At 46.8% G+C, this 22,326-nt stretch overlaps 1 protein-coding gene across 1 annotated transcript; it reads left to right on the top strand.

Annotated features, from left to right (window-relative positions):
- Positions 1–643: 643 nt before the first annotated feature.
- On the top strand, positions 644–21,076 carry palm1b (paralemmin 1b). Its single transcript, XM_068580206.1, has 6 exons — positions 644–1,183; positions 12,249–12,291; positions 13,023–13,103; positions 16,538–16,653; positions 17,308–17,378; positions 17,636–21,076. The coding sequence occupies exons 2-6, from the start codon at positions 12,250–12,252 to the stop codon at positions 18,028–18,030; spliced, it is 705 nt and encodes a 234-aa protein (XP_068436307.1). The 5' UTR covers positions 644–1,183; position 12,249; the 3' UTR covers positions 18,031–21,076.
- Positions 21,077–22,326: the final 1,250 nt, after the last annotated feature.

Raw genomic sequence — 22,326 nt, 5'->3', positions numbered from 1 at the left:
TGAGACATGAATACATTTTAAATATTTACAGGAAGAAACCACATGGAATTAATACAGTTTGTCGTTTATAGAACAGAAACCCATTTAATAAAGATACTAACACACAAATGTGTTGCATAATGTTCCTTCTGTCCCATAATCTTATAGTTTTATGATCTAGAACTGTAACTAATGTAGAATAATTCACAGTAAATATCTTTGTGCCGTTGTACACGGGATGTAATAAACATAAAGAACAATGAGAGGGGACGTGTCTGGAGCACCAGCGCCACCTGCTGGACGCGGAGTGCAGGTGCAACCTATTATGTCAGGATGCAGATGTGACAGAATAATTTGGGTCAGACGAGAGTAGGAGGCTGCAAAGAAATAGTGGAAATGTGTTTTTATAGCCCAGCCATTCATTTAATGTATATCTGACTCGATTAAAAACATAAAGACTCATAAAGAATACATAAAGGAGTCTGGAAAGGCCTCAGAGCCTGATGTTGTTTACGTAACGCCTCGAGAAGCCCTGACGTGGCGCCTCTCCGCCGCTAGATGGCGCAGTGGAGCGGCGGAGAGAGACAGAATGGTCCTTTCTCCTCCAGCAGAGCTGGATTTCATCCCAATTTCTCGGCTGCACGTATACACTCCTCTCCTGCAGCCCCCTTGAAAAAGAAAAGCAGACAGCCCGGTTCCCTGGACGTCATAAGATAAGGCTGGAGGAGAGCCAGCCCCCGTTTGGAGAGGAGGACCGCGCGCAGCCAGGGCCCCCTTTATCTCCACCAGGGAGGCGTATCCTTCCCCCCCTCTCTCTCTCTCCCACTCCCCTTCACATACCTCTCTCTCTCCCCTCTCTCTCATACACTAACTACACTACAACCTGCTACAGACGACGCCCCGCCGCCTCTCAGCGCAGAAGAGCCGCGCGTCCTTTTTACGCTCCAGGAGGAAAACCATCGGGCTCTGACTGTTGTGCGCGCGCTCATGCTGCCCACGGCATCACCTCGGCGATAGCAGAAGAGGGTGCCAGCCAGAAGAAGAAGGAGAAGAAGAAGAGGAGGAGGAGGAGGAAGGGGAGGAGGAGGAGGAGGAGGGGGAGAGGAAGGGGTGTTAGCGTATTCCTGAATTGACGCTCAGAAAATAAACAGCCTGTTTTTTGGAAGACGTCCGTGGCGGGAAAGGGAAAGGCATCTGCAACTGAGTAAGTCGTGATTTACTGTGTTTGTTTAGCTGAAGATGAGCTGTTTTTTATTTATTTATTTTGCTTGGTGGTGGCTCGTGTGTGCAGCGGCGCAATATTTAAAGCCTCCAGCCCTCCGGCAGCATCCTTTTAACTCGGGCTTGGAGGCATGGCAGAGCGGGACGGAGGGATGGAGACGAGGTGTGTGTGTGTGTGTGTGTGTGACCGTGTGTGTGTGTGTGTGTAGGGGGGGTGGAATAAACAAGGACAATATTGCTGCTCTCCCTGTAAACACGGCCGCTGCTCTGTAATATGAGGTAACAACTCTGTAATCACACAGAGAGGCGCAGCATCCTCCGATGATAAACACGAGCTCACAATAAAGTCACGCGCTGGTTTGCTGGGTAAAAGAGAGAGAGAAGAAGAAGAAGCTGCAGGATCATGTCACGTCAAAAGCCCCCCAGAGGGCCGCTCACTGTATCCTCACTGCACTTGTGTTTGGAGCCGTGACATCAGCCGAGGCCGAACAGGTGTAACGGGACGACATGTCGCGCGTCACGTCACATCGATCTGTGAGGAGGAGGAGGAGGAGGAAGAGGAGGAGGAGGAAGAGGAGAGGATGTCGGGTTGTTTGTGTTGTCGACGGGCTGATGGGATGCTGACCGGCCCCGCGGGCTGTGCAGGAGAGTAACGGTGTGTGTGTGTGTGTGTGAGTGTGTGTGTGTTGTGATGTGAGCAGTCTGCTCCAACATGGCGCTCATGAGCATGAAAAAAAAAAAAAAAAAAAACCATGGCCATTACATACTCCTGTCTGGAATTTACACTGTGCAGTGGACCAGGCGGGCGTTTTCTGTGTGTGTGTGTGTGTGTGTGTGTGTGTGTGTGTGTGTGTGTGTGTGTGTGTGTGTGTGTGTGTGTGTGTGTGTGTTTAGCATAGCAGAGAATGAGAGTGTGCATCCTCCATTTAGCTCAAATTCATTCCAGCTCATGTTGCCACTGTGATAGACTCTGGCCCCTCCGTCCTCCCAGAGTATCACATTTTCCTGTGTGTGTGTGTGTGTGTGTGTGTGTGTGTGTGTGTGTGTGTGTGTGTGTGTGTGTGTGTGTGTGTGTGTGATCTTTCTGTTTCTATTCCAGTCTCTGAATAGAACAATATCATTTTGGACCGACTACATTTTTCGACTCCGCTTTTCGTGACAGTGTGTTTGATCACAGCAGGTGACACCAGACACAAAAAAGTGTGTGTTTGTGTGTGTGTGTGTGTCCATTGTTTCTCCTGGGTGTCTGGCCTGCGAACAGACGTCTCCGTTGTGTACTAACATCCTCGTTGACACACACGTCGCCGTGAGTCCTCAAACGCAACACACCCTGAGACATCAAATCCCTCCAAGTACAAGACGCCGACTCGTGGTTTTTTGCCCCCTCGGCTGCAGTGACACCTGTTTGAGTGACAAAGCATCCCAGTCTTACAACGTCACAAGTGCAGAGAATGTGTTTTCGGGGGAAACGATGGGACAGAAAAGTCTTCGTGGCTGTCGGCGTTCTCGGCAGAGACGAAGAGTCAATAAACAAAGTGCGTTAAGGAGCGATTCCACGACGCTGCGTCCTGTTTGTTGTCTGTTCTTTCCCCCTGGAGGCCTCACCCGGCTGTGTGCGACGCCCGTGGGTGGGTGGGGGGGGGGGGGCTCTGTGCATCCGGGCGGCCGCTCTGTGTCGTGTCCGCAGAGCGCTGACGGCACTTGTCCTGTCCGAGCCAATCACGGCGTTGCGAGTCTGGACGGCCGCATTTCTGTGCGTCAGGTTTTGTGTGCTTTTGTCTTTTTTTTTTTGCTTGTTTGCCAGCGGGGAGGGGAGGAAAAAAAGATGGCTGACGTGTGCCGTTGTGTCCTGGCCCCAGTGGGATGGATCTGTTTTTGGCAACCGGAAGGTCATTCATCCTCATTGTTGGACTATCAATAAAAAAATGAGGTGAAATGTGAATAAGTGAACGCTCTTTTTTACCAAACGAGTCAGAGCCCCTGAAAGAAGTCATGGGTGAGCTGAACTGGGAGGAAACTGGTCCCATATGGAGTGAAAGTGGGGAAAAAAAAAGAGCTCAATAACTGATAAACAGCTCTTGGCAACTAGTTTTGTTGCTGATATTAATGCAAAAATACAACCTAATGCTCACTTACACTACAGTCAAGTCACACATGCAGCCCACACACTCGTTTATCTTAACAATGAATCAAATTGCTGCGTGAAAGGGCAACTTGCTTGTGAAATAGTCACGAATTGCAATCTGTTGCTTCCAGCGTGCAGGTGCATGAGTTGTAGCTCGGCTTCTTGTGCAGGACGACGAAGCAAAAAGTAGATTTAGACCACGAAAAAGTGAAGTTTAAGAAAAACAGCACGGATTTAAGTTGAGTCAACTCAAAATAACGAGTTGGATTGAAGAAAAGCCGTCGCAGACGTTACGTTGAGGCAACAAATCCCACCGTGAGGGGCCTTTTCCTCGTTTAGCAGTTTCATTTCCTCCTCCAGGAGTCGGCGGTTAATCTCATCCCATAAACAAGTGTTTGCTGACGCGTTCATCGTGTCATCTTCCAGTAAAAGCCGGCGCTGTGCTCACAGCTAATGCACGTTAGAGGTGACGTCTCCATTCAGAGTGACACAGGAAACTAACAGTTAGCTTTCAGCGCGTAGCCGTAGCGCCGCGGCCGCTAAGCGGTAATTTGCGAGTGTTTTCGAGGCGGCGGAGCCGGTCGGTTGGACGGCATCAAGAAGCGACGCGTGCAGCGGTGATGAAATCACACGTCCAGGAAGCTTTGCGGGTTGCTGCGAGGTAAACGAGGGGAGTGGAAGCTTTTCGAGGAGCAACATCTGGGCCGATGTTCAAGATGTGAAACGTGATCATGTGACACAATCCGCCTCATTTCTATTCATCTCTGCCTCCTCTTTTCTTCCTGCATCGTCACTTTTTATAACTTTTTCTTCCCGACTGTCTCTCATTACAACCCCACCCTCCCTCCTCCTCTTCTTCCTCCTCTTCCTCCTCTTCTTCCTCCTCTTCCTCCTCACTGCTTTGTCATGACAGATAAGACCAGAGAGGATTTCTTTTTTCTTTCTCTCTTCCCGGCAGATGGTCTTTCTTCTTGATAAACTGTCATTTTTAGCCACTAAGTCATTTTAATCTCTGAGGAAAATGTGCTCAGCAGTGTGTGTGTGTGTGTGTGTGTGTGTGTGTGTGTGTGTGTGTGTGTGTGTGTGTGTGTGTGTGTTATGCACCCCTCCCTGAGCACACCCGTGCGCTCATATGACGGTCATCAGTGTTGTTGCAAAGATGCTATCAAGAGCACTATTGATAAGTAGACTGTAGATAACCTGAAACTAACAGCACACACACACACACACACACACACACAGACACACACACACACACACAGACACACACACATCTGGTTTCAGGGGGAAAAGCAGCAGAATGAATGGAAGCTTTTGTCCCTTTATAAATGAAGCATACTTTTATTTTATTTGTGTCTGATCCCAGAGGAGATGTGACTGTGTGACGCTGGACAAACACACTAGCGTTAGCATTAGCATTAGCGATCTCTGAGCCTCTGGAGGGTCTTAAGTGGGCTTCGGGCTCTTCTCCTGCCATTAAGGGACGGCCCCTCCTCGTCCTAATGGTTCCTGTGTCAACATGGAGCGGCTCTTCCTCCGTCCGGATGCGTGGAGGAGGCCGATCGACCGGACGCCGCCGGTCCGTAAGCGCAGAAGCGGTGCCGTCAGCAGGGGCCTCTGACGCCGATCGATGCCGAGAAGCACCGACTTATTGAAGCCGCTTCGACTCTCTGCTCTGGAAGCGTCCGCCAGAGGAACAAACGGGCTTTTGTGGCATTTCTGTGCAACATTGTGTGTGATCAACATTCCTTAAGCGCTGTCAAGAGGTCAAGAACATGGAGTATTTATTCACCCGAGATGTGTTTGCGTTGTCTCATCGTCGGCCTACCTGTCCACCAGATGCCCGCGGACTTCCCCCCACCTGCTGCCTCTACTTCCTGCCTCGCAGAAACCCATTTCCTGCCATTCCCATCACACCACACCCCCCCCATTTCACTCATTAACCTCTTCCCGTTGCCCAAGTTTTAGATCCTCCGAGCAGTAAACTAACCGCAGGCCTCATCTGTGACATCACAGCCTTCGTGCGGCGGCTGCAAATCAAGACGCATGCGATCGATTAAAGTGTCAGCGGACTCCAGCGGATGTATCGGAAAAAAATTAACAAGCAAACACAACCGGCGAGCAGATTCGAAGCGTGAAGGTTTACCGTCGTGGAAGTAATGGAGGTCGAGTGCGGTCGAGTGGAGAAACGAGTCGAGTCCATGCGGAGGAAGAAAGAAGAGTCGAGACTTACAAAGAGGTTTCTAGAAGGAACTGATAAAGAACTGAAACTATGAACACAGTTCAACAGCGTCTGAAGCCCCTTTTCCCCTCAGGGAGATCCGACACAGGGGCTTCTTCACGGAGGCAACGTCCAGTCACCTTTCCGGACATCAAAAGAGAGATCGGTTGATGTTTGAGTCACGTTCCACACGGCCGCGAGACACCAAAGGCAGGCGTGATTGTTTAATTGTGGAAAAACAAAATGAATCGGTGGTGCAGACGACCGCCGTCCCAGCACAAAACCCTCCGGGGCTTTGCGCCGATTTCGCCGATTTGAATCACTTCTGGCCCAAAATGGTGGTGTCCACCGAACCGCTATTCGCCGCGGGTGCATCATGGGAAGTCGGCGCTTCTGGAGCTTGACCGCGAGGAAAACAAACATTAAAACAAAAGCACAAAACACTCGAGGGCTTCGCACCGATTTTACCGAATTTAAATCCCTTCTGTCGTCGTGGACGGTCTCCAGACCGAGTGATGCCGGCGAGTCCTCTCAGCTTGCGCTTGAAGACGTCTCGTGTCCGTGTTGCACGCGAGAGCCCGCGTACAAACCGCCATTTGCCGCAGGTGCATTGTGGGTAGTCTGCGTTTCAAGAGCTAGGATAACGAAAAGCAAAGAAGCGAGTGCCGCCTCGTCCCGCCTCACACGTTGTCTCCTCGCTGTACTGACTGAGTTGTATTTATGGGTGACCTCTTGAGGGAGTCGAAGGAGCTTTTGACCTCTGACCCCTCCCTGTTGCACTAACATGTGACCTCAGAGGACTTCCTCAAATTTTTCGTGTCGGCAGCGAACTGTTGCGGACAGAATTTGTGTTACGCCTGAGATAGAAGGACGCGGAGCGAGTCGCGTGCATGTGTGTGCTGACCCGGGACGATTTTGTGTGTGTGTGTGTTCTGTGTGTGTGTGTGTGTGTGTGTGTGTGTGTGTGTGGCCTGGGAGGGAGGAGTGTTGTTGTCCCTGTGCTCTTTTGGCCTGGAGGAAGGAAGCAGTGGAAGTGGGGAGCAGAGAGGAGGAGGAAGAAGTGCCACTCCAACTCAGGGAGTGTGAAGGAGATTTCAGATTAGTTTCCTCTTTCAGACCCTCGTGGTTTTCTAAAGCTCATTAGGCTCGAGAGACATTTTCACAGTCATTATTCAATCTGAAGAGGACTTTTTTTTTTGCGCTGTGTGACTTGACTAGTATAAGTGAGCATGGAGTTGTTTTTTTTATCAAAACTGTGATGTCACTCGGGTGTTTTTTGCCCTTTTATTCACTGGTATTTGCTTTTTTTCATTCAAGAAAAGCCAGAAATCAAGTTCACCGAGTGTGTGTGTGTGTGTGTGTGTGTGTGTGTTGGGGGAGTTTCATTATGACAGCGCAGTATTAGTTAAGTGGCTCCAGCTGTCATGAATTAACACCTGCGTGAACACGTTTCCCTTTTGCGAGAAGGGAAATGCAGAGTGAGGTCGTCGCTGGAGATGCTGCGTGTTGTGGAACTGGATCCATTTACAGGCTTTCAAGGTTTTTTTTGGTTTGTAATTTGTTGCGTGATGTGAATAAGCGAACGGTGTTTTTTCTGCTCGGCTCCTTCGTCTCGTCTTCATGACGTCGCACCTGTTCCTGCGAGTCATCGCCGCTCTGCTCTCTGATTGGAGGAGGAGACGGTTTCTAATTGGCCAACGAGCTTCTGACGCTTCAATCAATATTTTATGTTTTATATGTTCGTGTTTGCCATCGTCAACCCATGAAAAGAGCAATGCTCCTCCTCTGTGGCTCTCGGCTCTGAACCCCTTTGTTTACGGATTCAAAATCGTTAAAATCATGTTGTTAATATGAACTTTTTTAGCTATTTCACAACCATCTGGACACTGTTGTTATTTTGTTAACACTACTTAAAGTTGTGGATTTAACAGGGACTATTTTCAGCGGCGGATTCAGTGCACGAGTCAGTTTTTGGGGATTGAATTAAAACAAACTACAGTGCCCATGTTTACCGTAATGAAGGGACATGTTAGCAGCAACCGTGTCGCTCATTAATGTTTAAAATAGTTTTATCACATTTTATTGTATGACCTCGTCCTTCAATAACTCCCCCTGTCGACCGACAGATGGTCGCATTGTGGACGCCTCCCCGATCAGTACACGGTGCGCACTTACTGACCTTTTAACTCGCAGACTCTCGAGTACAATGTTTCTTTACCGACATTTCGTAGCACATTGATGCGGTTAGATGCAACATACTTGCTTCATTTACGACAAATAAAAGAAGAAAAAGCTTTTAAAAGTGTCGAATGGTTTCAGCTGCAGCAGACACAAATTTTTGTAAAAAAAAATAGAAAGAAAATCATCGCTTCTCCCCTTAGAGCAGTGAGTTCTCAAACTGTGGGGCGCGCCCCTCTAGTGGGCTGCGGAGGTACTGCAGGTGGGACGTGGATGTAGGAGATAAAATATTTTTTTTGTGCTAAATATTAGTTATTTTTTGCACAGATAGAACTTTGTTCTAACAAAGTGATTGTTCATGTTATTAGTTTATTAGTCTGATGGAGAAATCTGAGATTTCAATGTTCTTTAATCTATTAATTAAAAAAGCAGGATGGAGTCACAAAAAGTTGGACAATTTTGTTGCAATGTTGCTGGGGCACAAACATTTCGCTTCAGAAAAAGTCTGTGGGGCGCACCCCTCTAGTGGGCTGCGGAGGTACTGCAGGTGGGGAAATTAATCTCCACATTTAACTTACATTTAAAATTCAGCATGGACCATTTTGTCCCAAATTTCTTGGCGCCGGTGGGGCGTCACAAACAAAAGTCTGTCCCTTTAGGTCGTCACGATATCCCTAAACAAATACGACCACCAGGATCACCATTCATGGAGCGCCTTCGGACAGGAAGATAATCACTTTTTTGGGCATTTGAGTCCAGAGAGAGAGAGAGAGAGAGAGAGAGAGAGAGAGAGAGAGAGAGAGAGAGAGAGAGAGTGCAAAGTGACTGCTGGTGCCAGAGCGCCGTGATGCTATTAGCAGGAGGCTGCTCGGTCGCTCTACGCAGGAACGTAATGTGTTCCTGGAAATGCTGCATCAGCACAGTGCACTCAACCAGGAACGGGGCTGGTCATTAGTCCGTTTCTTTCTCTCTCGCTGCCCTTGAGATATATCGACAAGAAACATTTGTGATTTGCGTGCGGGCCGCCGGAGGAGAGGGCTTCCTCCCCTCGGCGGCGGTGTTACAGCTTTCTGTCTCAACATGTCGTCCGTTAGCGGCTCAGCTGGACGTCTTCCTTTCTCGCTGGTAAAATGTAATTATGCTCGTCTTTGGGTGTCGTCCATAATTCATGAGGGAGGCGGCAAGACGAAAGGCCCCCCGCGATGTTTTACTCCGACAAGGCACCGACGCGTCTTAAAAAGATGCTTTACAGCTGCAGGCCGGAGGTTAGAGACGCGGGGCTTTGTGGGGTTTGAACACCCGAGCTCTGAACTCTCAGCTGGTCCAGCCGGACATCTGTTGTTCGCTTTGGCACGAGCTCGTTGTGATCGTGACGCTCACAGACCCACACAGATGTGTGTGTGTGTTTTTTTACACTGTTTGTTGAGGGTTGATTCGGCGTCCCGCAGCGTCGAAGCCGTCAGATTTCTGCTCTGGAAAACGTATTTTTCTGTGCAGATCATTCTTTATTTGAACCGCACTTTCGTAGTTTTGACTCAAGGTCGACTAAATAAAACTGTCAAATAAAGACTAAATTTGACACCAGTGGATATTAAAAGTGTTCTCGGGTCTCCAGTTAGAGATTGCTGATTGGCTTTGGAACATTTGGTTTCATTGCACTGATAAATTAGTAGCAGGGAAACGTAAGTCAGTGGTTCTCAAACTTTTTCTGTGGCGCTCCACTTTGGAGGGAACAAAATGTTCAACAAAAAAAAAAGAATTGACAAAAAAAAAAAAGAATAAATTTTTTTTTTTTTTTTTGGTTGACTTTTTTTTGTCGACTTTCTTCTCGGGTGCGCTATCTTAGTTCAATCCCATGTGAATTAGGAAGCATTTGAAGTATCTAATCTGTTTAAAGTAGTCTTCTCTCACAATGCATTTCTATCTCAGGCAGAGGGGAACCTGTCAAAAGAGCTGCTTCACACTCTTGTGGTTTTGTCCAAATTTTTTTTTTCATTTTTTTGGTAAAAAAAAAAATTGAAATTTTTTTATTAGTCATATATATATTTAGATATTTTTGCCATGAATTTTTTTTTTTGGTCAAATTTTTTTTTTTTTGGTTGCTTTTTTTTCCTTTTTTTTCGATGACTTTTTTTTGTCAACTTTTTTTTAGAGTGCGTTTGTTAGTTCAATCCCATGTGAATTAGCAAGCATTTGAAGTATTTCATCTGTTTGTAAAGCCACATTTAAAGTAGTCCTCAATCTGTCAAAAGAGATGCTGCACACTGTTCTAATATTTTATTTTTTAATATTTTGTCAAAAAAATATTGAAATGTTTTTATTAGTCATATATATATATATATATCGATATTTTTGTCATGAATTTTTTTGGGTCATAATTTTTTTTTTTTCGTTTTTGTTTTTCGTTTTTTTTTGTCCTATTTTTTTGGAGGTCATGACATTTTGTGGCGGAAATGGGCTTCTTAAAATGTTTTTATTTTTTATTTTAATTATTTAAAGAATCTGCATCTCCCCCGCGCCCCACCTGTAATACCTCCGCGCCCCACTAGAGGGTCGCGCCCCACAGTTTGAGAACCACTGTTTAAATCCTCTGTGAACTGACGACCCTGTTAATGTGAAACACAATAAAAACATGACTTTCACTTCGTGTCAGAGGTGCGTGACTCTTTCGTTTGTCACCAATAAACCTTTGAGTAGCGTAACACTAAACGGGATTTAAAGTCGCAACGCTGCATTTTCACACCCGACGTTTCCAACAGCGGCTACTAACAAATAAATATATTAAATAATATATAAAACCTGTTGTGCCTCGACTCTGCTGAGGCTCACGGCGACCTCTCCCACTTCCAGGCCTTCACTCATACCACGATGAACTGATCCAGATGCTCAGCTTTAGCTGCTTCCAGTGCCAGGGAGGAGAGGAGATTAAGGGGGTAAAATAAGTCAGAAAATACTTTCAAAAAACAGCATTAATGCACAGAATACCTGCATGAAGCTCACCACAACACTACGTGCAGCACTTCTGAATTCGGAGCCTTAATTTAGTTTCGTTCTGCATCTCCAGATGTTTTTTTTCCCCGGTTCTTCCGGAGGGGAAGTTGAAAATTCACAAAGAATGTGTGAACTCGACAGTACAGTGTGTGTGTATGTGTGTGTGTGTGTCAGAGGATTGTGGTGTTCCCTTTTCCCCCATGTGATGCTGATGTTGTGGGTTTGAATGAGTGTGCATTAATGTCACAAAGCGTCCTCCCATCATAAAACCCCCCCGAGGTGTTTGTGAGTCTCTTCCTGCAGAGTGGACGCACACTCATGACCAAAACTGTATGCTTCTTTACATCCTGAGAGGAGCCGTTGTCGCTGCGTTGCATGCTTTTGTGCGCTCGCGAGGGCACGATAGAAGTCGTTTTTTATTTCTGGAGTGATGTGTTCACGACCCGAGCTTTGTCGTTATTCATTTTTGGGTGAAGTGATGCAAGCGGACTGGCGGTAACGGTGGGCGTCCTGGCCGCTCGTCAGGAGGAGTGACACACGTTTAGCACATTTCACTGGCTCTGCTCGGTGTGTGTAGAGGAGTTGTGTCATAGCTGTTTGGTGAGAGTGTGTGCAGAGGGATCAGAACCCCCGTACGGCGCCGCGAGCGATGCAGTTTGGGCTGGAAAAGACGCCCCGCTGGTGAAATGTTGCAGCCGCCAATCTGCGGAAAGAGTGTCTTCACACATTATAGTCACACACAGTTTAAAGAGGCTTTTATCACGACACAATAATGAAATCAATGTGAAGGTGACATGCTCATCCCTAAAGGTTCTATACAACTATATGCATTATGGGTTATTTAGCATTTTCAAGCTATCGATGGTTCTTTGGATCTGTAAAACAACAGAAAACTGTAAGAAAAAAAGGTTTCTCACGGTCCAAAAACTCTCAATTTGTCGCTAACCTCAATGTACTGCTGATCAATTCATAGATTAATCAATTAGTATGTACAATTCTCATGTTCATAAGAGAAAGTTATAGATATTATACGCATTACAATCATATATCCCTTTACACACACACAGCCCTCACTGAGGGAGTCTGTGACTTATTCACACAAGTGAATATTGCTTCATCTTATATAAGGATGTCATTAAATTCCCTTTTATAAAAGCATCTTATTGATATGTAAAGTCTTGAGGTCATATATATGACACTGTGACAGCTCTGTCCCGCCTCACAGGAGCAGCCGGTCCCTCCTCCTCCTCCTCTTCCTCCATCCTGGCACTCAGGGTCTGGAACCCATTAGATCAGGAATCTCCAGCTAGCACATTAGCATTAGCATGCCTTCCCCCGGCTCGCCCTCACAGGAAAGAGACACTGATTTAGTGCGAGCAGACAGATATTTAACCCCAGTCACCTGAGGGGAGGGAGGGGGGGGGGGGGAGGGGTCTGGAAGGTAAATGACTGAGGTTGTTTGTCACTGTGTGTCACGTCTGATGTCATGTGGTTGAATCCCTCTCTCTCTCTCTGCCTCTCTCTCTCCTTAAGGATGGCTGAGGTGTCCCAAGAGGAGAAACTCCAGGCCATCGCTGTGAGTTATTTGTGTCTCTCTCTCTTGAACACACACACAGACACACACACACAGAGTGCACGTCAGGACACACTGATGGCCGTCGTAGCAGCAAATCATTGTCAGGATGTGACCGCCCGCCTTAATGACCGAACCTTTTAGATCCCATATCCCTCCACCATTAAGGACATGGAGCGCTAATGCAGCGGCTCTCAGCATCTCTCTGCCCGGCCTCTCGCTCTATTGGTCTCATCCACTCTTTCTCTCTTTCTCTCTGTCTCTCTCTGTCTCTCTCTTTTCCGACAAACAGCATCTATAGGTTCTCTGCCCGGTGTAATTATGTTGGTTGAGACGTCTTCGCGGAGCCTTTGAGACTCAGCGGCAGACAGAGTTATCGATGCGCCTTCAAACTTGTGTTTTTTGCACATCGATATGTAATCTCAATTTGCTGAAACGTCAACACCTGGAGAAATCCGTCCAGGTGCATTAGAAACACGAACAATAAACATTGACTGACACATAACAGTTGCCATTATTACACAGTGCTTCCATGAAGAGAGAGGCGGCCATTTTTTCCATCAGTTTCAGCTCTAACACTTCATTCAGGACACAAAAAAACATTGATGTTCTGTGCACTTGCACAGTAATGATGATGATGATGTGTGTGTGTGTGTGTGTGTGTGTGTGTGTGTGTGTGTGTGTGTGTGTGTGTGTGTGTGTGTTTGTGTGTGCGTGTGCGTGTGTTGTAACAGGACAAAAGGAAGAGGCAGACAGAGATTGAAAACAAGAGGAGGCAGCTGGATGATGACCGACGACAACTCCAGCATCTCAAGGTACACACACACACAAATACACACACACACACATGCTGACCTTTTGCACATGGCCCATGTGTACTACTGCACTCATTTTGCTTACTCATTTGATAATAAAAAAGTCTGCAAACTGGTGAAAACGTGAGTTTGTTGCCTCCCTCACAGTCAGAAGGGTTGTGACGCTCTCATTGTCACCTCGTGTTGTGTTACTTTAACAAGCAGGCAGTTCACAACAAACACAGTGAAACACTAGGACGTTCCCACAGGGGGGGAAATCGTGGATCTGAGACCCAATAATTGTTGCACCAGATTGAGCTTTGATCGCCACAGAGGACTCGATCACAGAGTCCAGATCTGTGCTGGAAGGAGGACGCGGGGATTTTAAAACACGGCACAAACACTATGCGAGAAGGCCGGTCGTCCATCCAGTAGATTTTAAATCTTTAACCCTGTGATTCTGCAAAGAAGCCGGCGATGACCGTCCTCTGAGAGCACTGCACTCCCACGCTGATGAAGATGAGTGTATTCATGAATACAACTCCTTCCAGGAGGTGTAACCTGCAGCGCCACGTTGACTCATTACATTGTGAGTGTTGCACCGCGGCCAAATGACCAAACTCCTTTTAAACCCATCAGTCCCACACAGCGAGATACTCCCCCGACCGCCGCTGTCACGGAATGTTCTGAACGGACCGCAGATAAGAGCGGCAGCTCCTCCACACACACACACACACACACACGAGTGGACACACACACTCATTATATCAGAGCCAAGGCTTTTGTCAGCGTGTGTGTCAGCACTATCAGAGCTATTTCAGCCCCGGACAATTGGGCAGGTCACAGATACGGAGAGAAAGGTTGTGGCGTGTGTGCGCCGGCGTCGAAGCGTGTGTGTGTGTGTATGTGTGTGTGTGTGTGTGTCAAAAGTGCCTGTGACCTGTGCCGCTGCCTGAGCGTGCGCTCACGTTTTCTATTTACAGAGCGAACCTTTATGTGTGAGTGTGTGCGTGTTGGGCTTGTGTGTGTGTGTGTGTGTGTCTGTGTGTGTTCATAAAAGAACACAAAAAGCCTCAGACAATGCAGAGGGATTTGGCAGAGGAAACAGATTTTTGTCCCACTCCCACCAACAGGAAAGGGTTCCTACACCCACCGCACCCCGCTTTCGTCTCACACACTCACACACACACATTTTGGAAACACACACACACAGAGGGGAAGTGTAATCATGCTGTACAGCAGCATTAAAAGGGCCTTTGTGCAAACCACAGCACGTATTGCTTTTCCAGAGGCGACTTTCATGTGGAAAACCCAATAAATGTCTCCGTTTACTCACCACCTTTTTTTTTATATGGGTCTACCTGCCCCACCATTAAATCACACTAATACAAGATCACACACACACACACAACACACACACACACACACACAGTGCAGTCGGTATGGCGAGATGAACTAATGCAATGTTGTTAACACAGAAAGCATTGATAGGAGTTCTGTTTTTAATTAGGCCGCCATGGCAGATATGATTATGCTCGCAGCAGCTGGCCGTCTCTTTAATTACAACATGCTCCAAATATGTGAAAGGCACAGTTTACTGGGCAGCATGTAACGCAATGTCCCAAAAGGAAATGACATAAGCCATGGCGAGCTGTTTCCCCTGTTACCTGTGTTAATGCTAACCTAAGCTAACCATCTCCTAGCATATTTACCGAGGAGAACTCGTCTCATTTAGCTCACGGCAGGAAGGTTTTTCTTCAAAATGGTGAACTGTTGCTTTAAATAATATTTAAAGGAGGAAAATAGTTGATAAAATTATGATTATTATTTGTGAATAAAGTTTTGGGATTTCAATTTTGTATAGAAGCGGAAGATGCTAAAAATAATTTAGCTAACGTGATTTAGCTCTTTTCCCTACAGCTGCTGATTACATTTGGAGGTGCGTGTGTAAGTGTGTGTGAGTGTCCATGTGTGTGTGTGTGTCCGTGTGTGTGTGTGTGTGTGTGTGTGTGTGTGTCACAGTTCCGCCCTTTGTCTGTGCTACGTTAGCAGCTTTTACTCCAAAGAACAATGGAGAGAGACGTAACTTCAGTGCTCTGGCTTTACGACTGGTGTGTGTGCGTCCGTGTGTGTGTCTGTCTGTGTGTGTGTGTGCACATGAGTGAGTACATTACGTGGTGTTGGGGTAGCAGGGCGGGGCGAGAGGGAAACGGGGGTAAGATCCGGCGCCCTGGAGACCGCGCCGGGTATGAAGAGTGTTGAGTTACACCGTGAGAGTGTGTGTGCGCTGTGAAGCTCTGCTGAGCCGCGTGTCTGGAGCCGAGCTACTCGACGAGGGAAAGTAAGAGTGGAAACAGAAACAACACACACACACACACACACAAACAGATGCACCACCTCGCCCACAGTCACATGCACAGACCACCAAGTTCATGAACTTCATGATGGATGCATGCAAGAGAGAGAGAGAGAGAGGAATGGGCGGGGGTCGAGTCAGGAAAAAAAATAAAAAACAGGGGGTTTTGCTGGAGAATTTCTCGTTGCATCACTGGAGAGGAATTCACATCCAGATTTTCTGCACACAACTCGTGAAAGCGAGAGCTTTTTCTAACACTTTTCTCCGTGCAGGCCAAGCGGGGTTGAATTGAGCAGCGCGGTCTTAACAGCTGCGAGTAAGACACACTGTTATATTTACCTCCAAGCATGCCAAGTATTCGCTTTGATTCAAGCTTATCTACAGGAGGGAATGTGGATGGGAGGAGGAGGAGGAGGGAGGACAAGGATACTGTTTGGAAATACACATACTGGAGAAGAGAGGAGGCTACATTTTATTCCCTTGTCGTGCTTCATTACAATTCACACGGGGCGGTGTTCAATTATCTTGTCCGACTATAATGAGACTAGTTGGTTTAGTCGCGGCCGGTGCTCTCAACTCGCCCGTGAAGATGTCTGATGCGCGTTAGCGTTGGAACTATTTAGTTTTTGTGTGTGTGTCTTTTAGGGATTTATCTCGATTTCCAATCCCCCGCGCTCGATTGAGTATAACGGGAGGAGCGTCCCGTAGTTTGGGCCTTTTTTTTTTTCTGGCCACGTGCCGACACACACACACGCACACGCAGTCCACTTGGCAGCGGCCATGTTGGCGGCGGTTGGAGTGTGTGTGGCAGCAGACCGCCGGACGCAGCCGCCGCTATAGATTAGCGAAAGGACTCGTCGAGGTATCGCTAATCTCTCCGGAGAATTTGCATTTTTGGGGGCCGATTGAATCCTTGATGAAGGAAACATGATTATGTAAAAGCACTCGGCCTCCTCGTGTTCGTTCCACCATATAGCCGATGTACACACTCAGACACACACACATTGTGTTTTCTTCACTGCATCATCGTCATTCTCTTGTCATGTCTCCGTGTTGGTCCTCGACAACGCGTCATGTGTGTGTGACGTCCCTCTCGCAGTCGAAGGCCCTGAGGGAGCGCTGGTTGTTAGACGGAGCGCCGGCGGAGGAGGAGACTCAGAACCGCCTGCACGAGGACGAGGTGAAGACCAAACTGCTGGAGCAGGTCATCCTCAGGTCAGCATCCGGGGAGGAAAACCCTCTGTGACCGAAAAATAGTTTCATCTGCAAGTGAACCGGTGGATTGAGAGTTTGTGGTGGTCAAAGGCTGGTGGTGAATGTTTCCAACGTTACAGAAGGAAGGAGAACAATTTAATAATAAATATATCCTTCATTATGTGTGTGTGTGTGTGTGTGTGTGTCTGTCCATGTGTGTGCGTATGTGTGAGTGTGTGCGTGTCTGTGTGTGTGTCTCCGCGTGTGTGTGCGTGTGTCCATGTGTCCATGTGTGTACATATGTGTGTGTGTGTGTCCATGTCCGTGTGTGTGTGTGTGTGTATGTCCGTGTGTGTGTGTGTGCGTGTGTGTGTTTGTTTTTGTGTTCCGTGTGTGTGTGTTTGTGTCCGTGTGCGTCCATGTGTGTGTGTGTGTGTGTCCTTGTGTGTGTGTGTGTTTGTTTTTGTGTTCCATGTGTGTGTTTGTTTGTGTCCGTGTGTTTGTGTGTGTCCATGTGTGCGTGTCCGTGTGTTCGTGTATGTCCATGTGTCCGTGTGTCCGTGTGTGTGTGTGTGTGTGTGTGTGTGTGTGTGTGTGCGTGTGTGTGTCCGTGTGTGTCCGTGTGTGTGTGTGTGTGTGTGTGTGTGTGTGTGTGTGTGTGTGTCTCTGATCCAGGCTGGAGCAAGAGATTGAAGAACTGGAGACCGACCCTCCAGCCAAAAAGGGCGTGGCCAAAGAAAATGGAGGTGAGTCCTGTACCCATGGCAACATATGATCACACGGGGGAAAACCACGGCAACGCAGCCGAGTACCGACGCGGTGGAAGAGAAAGCCGATGGCGGCGTCTTCATCTGCTCTATTAAATTGCTCCTCTCCTCCGGAGGTCATTAAAACAATATTTCCTTTTTTCCTTTTCCTTCACCGCTCTGACTCCAACCTCCTCCTCCTTCTTCCCTCTTTTCTCCGCTCTCTCTCTCTGCGACCCTCTGGCGCCCCCTCTCAGGCGAGAACGGGGTGGTGCAGGGCTCGGGTCAGACCCCCAAGCGCGAGGTGACGGGCATGGAGGCCAAGCTGCTGGGCCCCAGCCCCGACCAGGCCAGCGCCGACAACCCCGTCACCCTGGTGTTCATGGGCTACAAGACGGTGGAGGAGGAGCAGGAGTCCCGCGCCGCCATGGAGGGCGTGGACGGCAACGTCAAGGCCGAGTTCGTCGTGATCGAGGACGGCGAGGGGAAGGGAGCAGGAGGGGGAGGGGGTGAGGAGGGGGCGGCGGCCACGGAGGAGCAGGCCCCGCCCAACGGGAGCATGGCGGATAAAGAGAAGGCCAACGGGGGCGGGGAGGATGGAGAGAAGGAAAAGGAGAAGAAACAGAGCTGCAAGTGCTGCACGGTCATGTGAGGTGTGTGTGCGTGTGTGTGTGTGTGTGTGTGTGTGTGTGTGTGTGTGTGTGTGTGTGTGTGTGTGTGTGAGGTGTGAGGGCGACGGTGTGGGTTAGTACACACCTGTGCAGGCATGTGTGCTATGGCACGGGTCTGTATTTGCAAATGTGTGTAACTTTGTGTGTGTGTGTTTGTGTGTGTGTGTGTGTGTGTGTGTGTGTGTGTGTGTATATGGGGGGAAAAATAAAAAAATATCTGAAGTACAGTTACACCGCCAATAGACCAACAATGAGAGCCAATACGCGCTCCAGCGACGACAACAAGAACCACAAAAAGACTCATAAGTACACTTTGCTCCGTATACTTTCTCCGATATGTATTTGACTTTTGATTTCTATTGATATTTTTCTATTTTTCTGTCTTGACATTTATATCGTATTCAGTATGTATATCTTTATTATGGGACTGTGTACTGTAAGTTCATTGTTATTATTGTTGAAAGAAAAAAAAAAAAAGAAGATGTATTCGCTCTCTGGATTGTACCGCTGCGCCGCCTCGGGGGGAAATCTGGAAAATCATTTAAAGTCAAAAACACTAAAACTATGAAGGACACAGATACTTAAAAAATATATATGTATACAGTATATATATTCATCTGTGTCGGCAACTATTTATCGGTCAATTTCATATTGCAATATTGTCTAAGATATTATTTTAAATAGTATTTTAATATATTGATATGAAATTATGTTTTATACAAGGTATTTATTGTTTTTTTTTTGGTCCTCTATATCATCTCCAAACCATTAACTGCATGTCAGCTCGTGAGCGCGACCGAGAATGGCGTTACAATCATAACAAGCGTCCGTGCTTCCTCGGCCTCATACGTGCTCATATCTTTATAGTCACGCGCGGTTTTTTTTTTCTGTCGGTAACAGTTTATGAAAAATTTTTGATAGATCTGCGTTCGCCGTCGAAAAAAATAAATCTGCAGCACGGAGGTTTTAGAACGGCGGCCATCTTGCTAACCGCATTAGCTTCTCATAGATACTATATGTGACACGTGTACATGAAGATCACGGCTTTTTTTCTTTTTGTATTTTTCAAAATAAGACAGGATACTACTTTACGATCGTGGCGGCCAAGCATAACCGCGACGATGACACACGCTTAGTTAGAATAAGTTAGTTCTCACGACACGTACGTGGAGTCAATGTGAATCTTATGAGGTAGCACTGCATGAAGCCTTGCAACTGTTTTGACTTTGTCTTGTCACTTGTCGGGTCTTAATTATACTCTATCACGTTCACTTGAATGTAAATCCAGGGGTTAAATTGGGATTAGTTCTACCGTGACGAGGAGTGGAGGGCTTAGCTCAGCTCACCGTTCAAAAAAAAAAAAGAAGAAGAAGCTTTTTTTTGTCTCTTTATGAACCAAATAAATAAAAAATCTGATGATATTCTGTAGTTTCACTGTGTGTTGGTCGGCTGCTGGTTCGTGTCCTGCTCGCTCCCAGTTTAACCCCTGACTCTTTGTCTGTGTAGCCCGACAGCGCTCGAATAGATTTGCGGCAAAAAGGAATATTTGGGATCCATTTGAATATTCTCACTAATAATAATCATAATAATAATAATAATATCCTCTGGGGACCTCAAACCTTTTCAGTCTAAAAACACAATATGAAGAGTTTGGTTGTGCCCAGGTCCCCACGCTGTTTTTTTGTGTGTGTTTTTTGGGCAATTATTGTATAAGAGGCCTTATTCTAGGAGAAAAACCAGTCCAACCAGTGCAAGCTAATCCGTAAACGTACACTATCGCGATCAAAAAGGCCCAAAAGACAATTTGAAAACACACTTTGGTCCCAGTTCCCTCATTTGTTCGGCAGTATCGAGGTTATGACGTGCTGGGTCGGTGATGCTACGACATCAAATGCTTCCACTACTCCCATCGCCCTACTGAGGCTCATCCACGTCTCTGACTCACCATCACCATCACCATCATCATCATCATCACACACACACACACACACACACACACAGGTCCGCTTGGAGACACGCGGCTAAAAAAAAAAAACCTCCTAAAGTTGGTGCTACCCCCGGAGTCCCTCGCGACTCGTCCAACACTCTCCATCCACCAACTGCCCCTCCGGCCTCCCTCCATCCCTCCATCCCTCTCTCCCTCCTGTCTTACTCAACCCGCTGGTGAGGGGGATTGTGGGGGAATCTACTGCCTCCTGCATCCGTTGAATAAGAGAGTCTTTTTTTTTCGCAAACCATCAGTGCCGGATGCATTATCTCATGCCCCGCCTCTACATTCACCCACCAGAGAAACCATCCCTTCTCACATTCCAGAAAGGGAGGTGAACGGATGAATGACAGTCTGTGCTTTCATGTGTACAGCTCCACTGTATTTGTACAACTTGCCCCCTTTCAATATTGACTTGTTTTTCTTTTTTCTCCGATGGCCTCTTTGCGAGGTCGGTATATTGTATTTGACGTGTGTATTTTCTTTTTCTTTTCTTTTTTTTTTAAGATGACTATTGTTGGTGCCTTTGTCAGGTTCAGTTGGTTGGACTTTGTCTGTCTGCCGCCATTTTTTAGACCGGGGGTCTTTTTTCCTGCTCTGCTCCCGGTCACGATGACCCAATGGAAACACTGCCTTCTATACTCTGGAGGGGGTACTACACATATGGTAGAATATTATCCTCTTTTCTCCTAACAATAACTATAAGTAAATGCAGCTCAGATGATCGGTAACACGCAGACTACTTTGTATCCTTTACTGTAACAGACAGATTACCTTTTGTATTCCACACATCCGAGAAACTCATCAAAAGACAAACTATTACTTTTTTTTCGGGGGATACAAACTGTTATCCACATGTGTGCGTATCTATATGCATATGAAATACATGTATCTTTGTTGAGCTAAAAGCTTTGCTTAATTGTGGGTCTCTGGGACAGCAGCAGAAAAAGCAACCTCGTGTTAGACCAATGCCTGTTCATCTATTCTGTGGTCGTCTCAATGTTTAATCTTGAATAAAAACTACTGTTTGTTTACAGCAAGTCAGATGAGCGTGTATGTAATGCACCCATGTAGTACACACACACACACACATATTGCAGATAGAAGGGTGCATGTAAGCCACGGATAATGGTGTGTGTGTGTGTGTGTGTGTGTGTGTGTGTGTGTGTGTGTGTGTGTGTTTGTGTGCGGTTTCGACATCTCAGCTGATGGAGCCACAGATGGACGACCTTCTGTGGGAAAATAATAACGAAAATAATTGTATGTAATTGAAAATAACTCCCTATCATGTATGGGGAAGAATGATTGTACAGTAAGGTGTGATATGAGATGTTAAAGATGCAATATAAATATGAAATAGAGTTATAAAGAGCAGATTCAAGAGCAGAAAATGGCCTTGGATATTCTGTGACATGCACTAGCCAGAACATGCCACGAGAGGGCGTACTTCTTCTGGAGTGGCAGTTAATGCTGTTAAAGAATTGTCAAATATACTGTGAACTAGGGAGACAAAGGCAGGGGGAGGCATTTAAACTGGGCATTCATCAGATGGAGGTCAGGTATGCACCATTCAACAAAACATAACCATACCGCTTCATGCTGCAGCTGTCCCGCCTCTGAAGAACAACAAGTACAAGATGCATGTGAGGTCAATATGAATGTGGCGGATTCAGTATTTGGACGCGTTGAGACAATTGTAGCGTTCAATAGAAGCATAGCAGAGGTGTTCCACATCACGGGACAGATAATATGTTGTTTGCCATTGTTTTAGGTCACACCCCCGACGTGTTTTTCCACGCTCTCACAGACACAACAAGAAAAACCACATTGGTGGAAAAAAAGAAAGGTGGCAGTGTTTTTACTTGAAGTCACTTTGAAAAGTAGGATTAGACGTCCAGACACAGAAATCAGGTCAATCCGCTCTGTGAGGACAAAGTCTTATTGCTGCATATCAGTAAATGGCTTTGCTCTGTATGAGACACACAATATGGGATGGACACACGAGCAGAAACAATAAAACTAATGTTCCTCAAATCTAACCTCATTTACCACAAAATAACTTTTATCTTGCTCAATAACTGTGGGAACCGTGCAGTGGCATCGCCATGTCGTCCTTGGTGGTGCAACAGTGTTTCAGCACACACACACACACACACACACACACACACACACACACACACACACACACACACACACACACACGTATCACTATTACTGTGCACACACACTTCTTATTCACACTTATCACCAACTGTCACAAGTCGACACTTTGTGTGCGGTTATTCGCTTG

The sequence above is a fragment of the Clinocottus analis genome, unplaced genomic scaffold (genome assembly GCF_023055335.1).
Source record: "Clinocottus analis isolate CAN_PGR_092001 unplaced genomic scaffold, fCliAna1.0.p SCAF_17, whole genome shotgun sequence".
Classification (NCBI taxonomy): Eukaryota; Metazoa; Chordata; class Actinopteri; order Perciformes; family Cottidae; genus Clinocottus; species Clinocottus analis.
Note: the sequence above shows the minus strand (reverse complement) of the source record. Positions and strands in the feature narration are given on the sequence as shown.

What these genes read in the sequence shown, in the direction of transcription:
- palm1b (XM_068580206.1), top strand. Translation starts at nt 12,250, where the DNA reads ATGGCTGAGGTGTCCCAAGAGGAGAAACTCCAGGCCATCGCT. An exon ending in AGAAACTCCAGGCCATCGCT is followed by an intron (nt 12,292 to 13,022) that starts GTGAGTTATTTG and finishes GTGTTGTAACAG; the next exon opens with GACAAAAGGAAGAGGCAGAC. An exon ending in CTGGAGCAGGTCATCCTCAG is followed by an intron (nt 16,654 to 17,307) that starts GTCAGCATCCGG and finishes TCTCTGATCCAG; the next exon opens with GCTGGAGCAAGAGATTGAAG.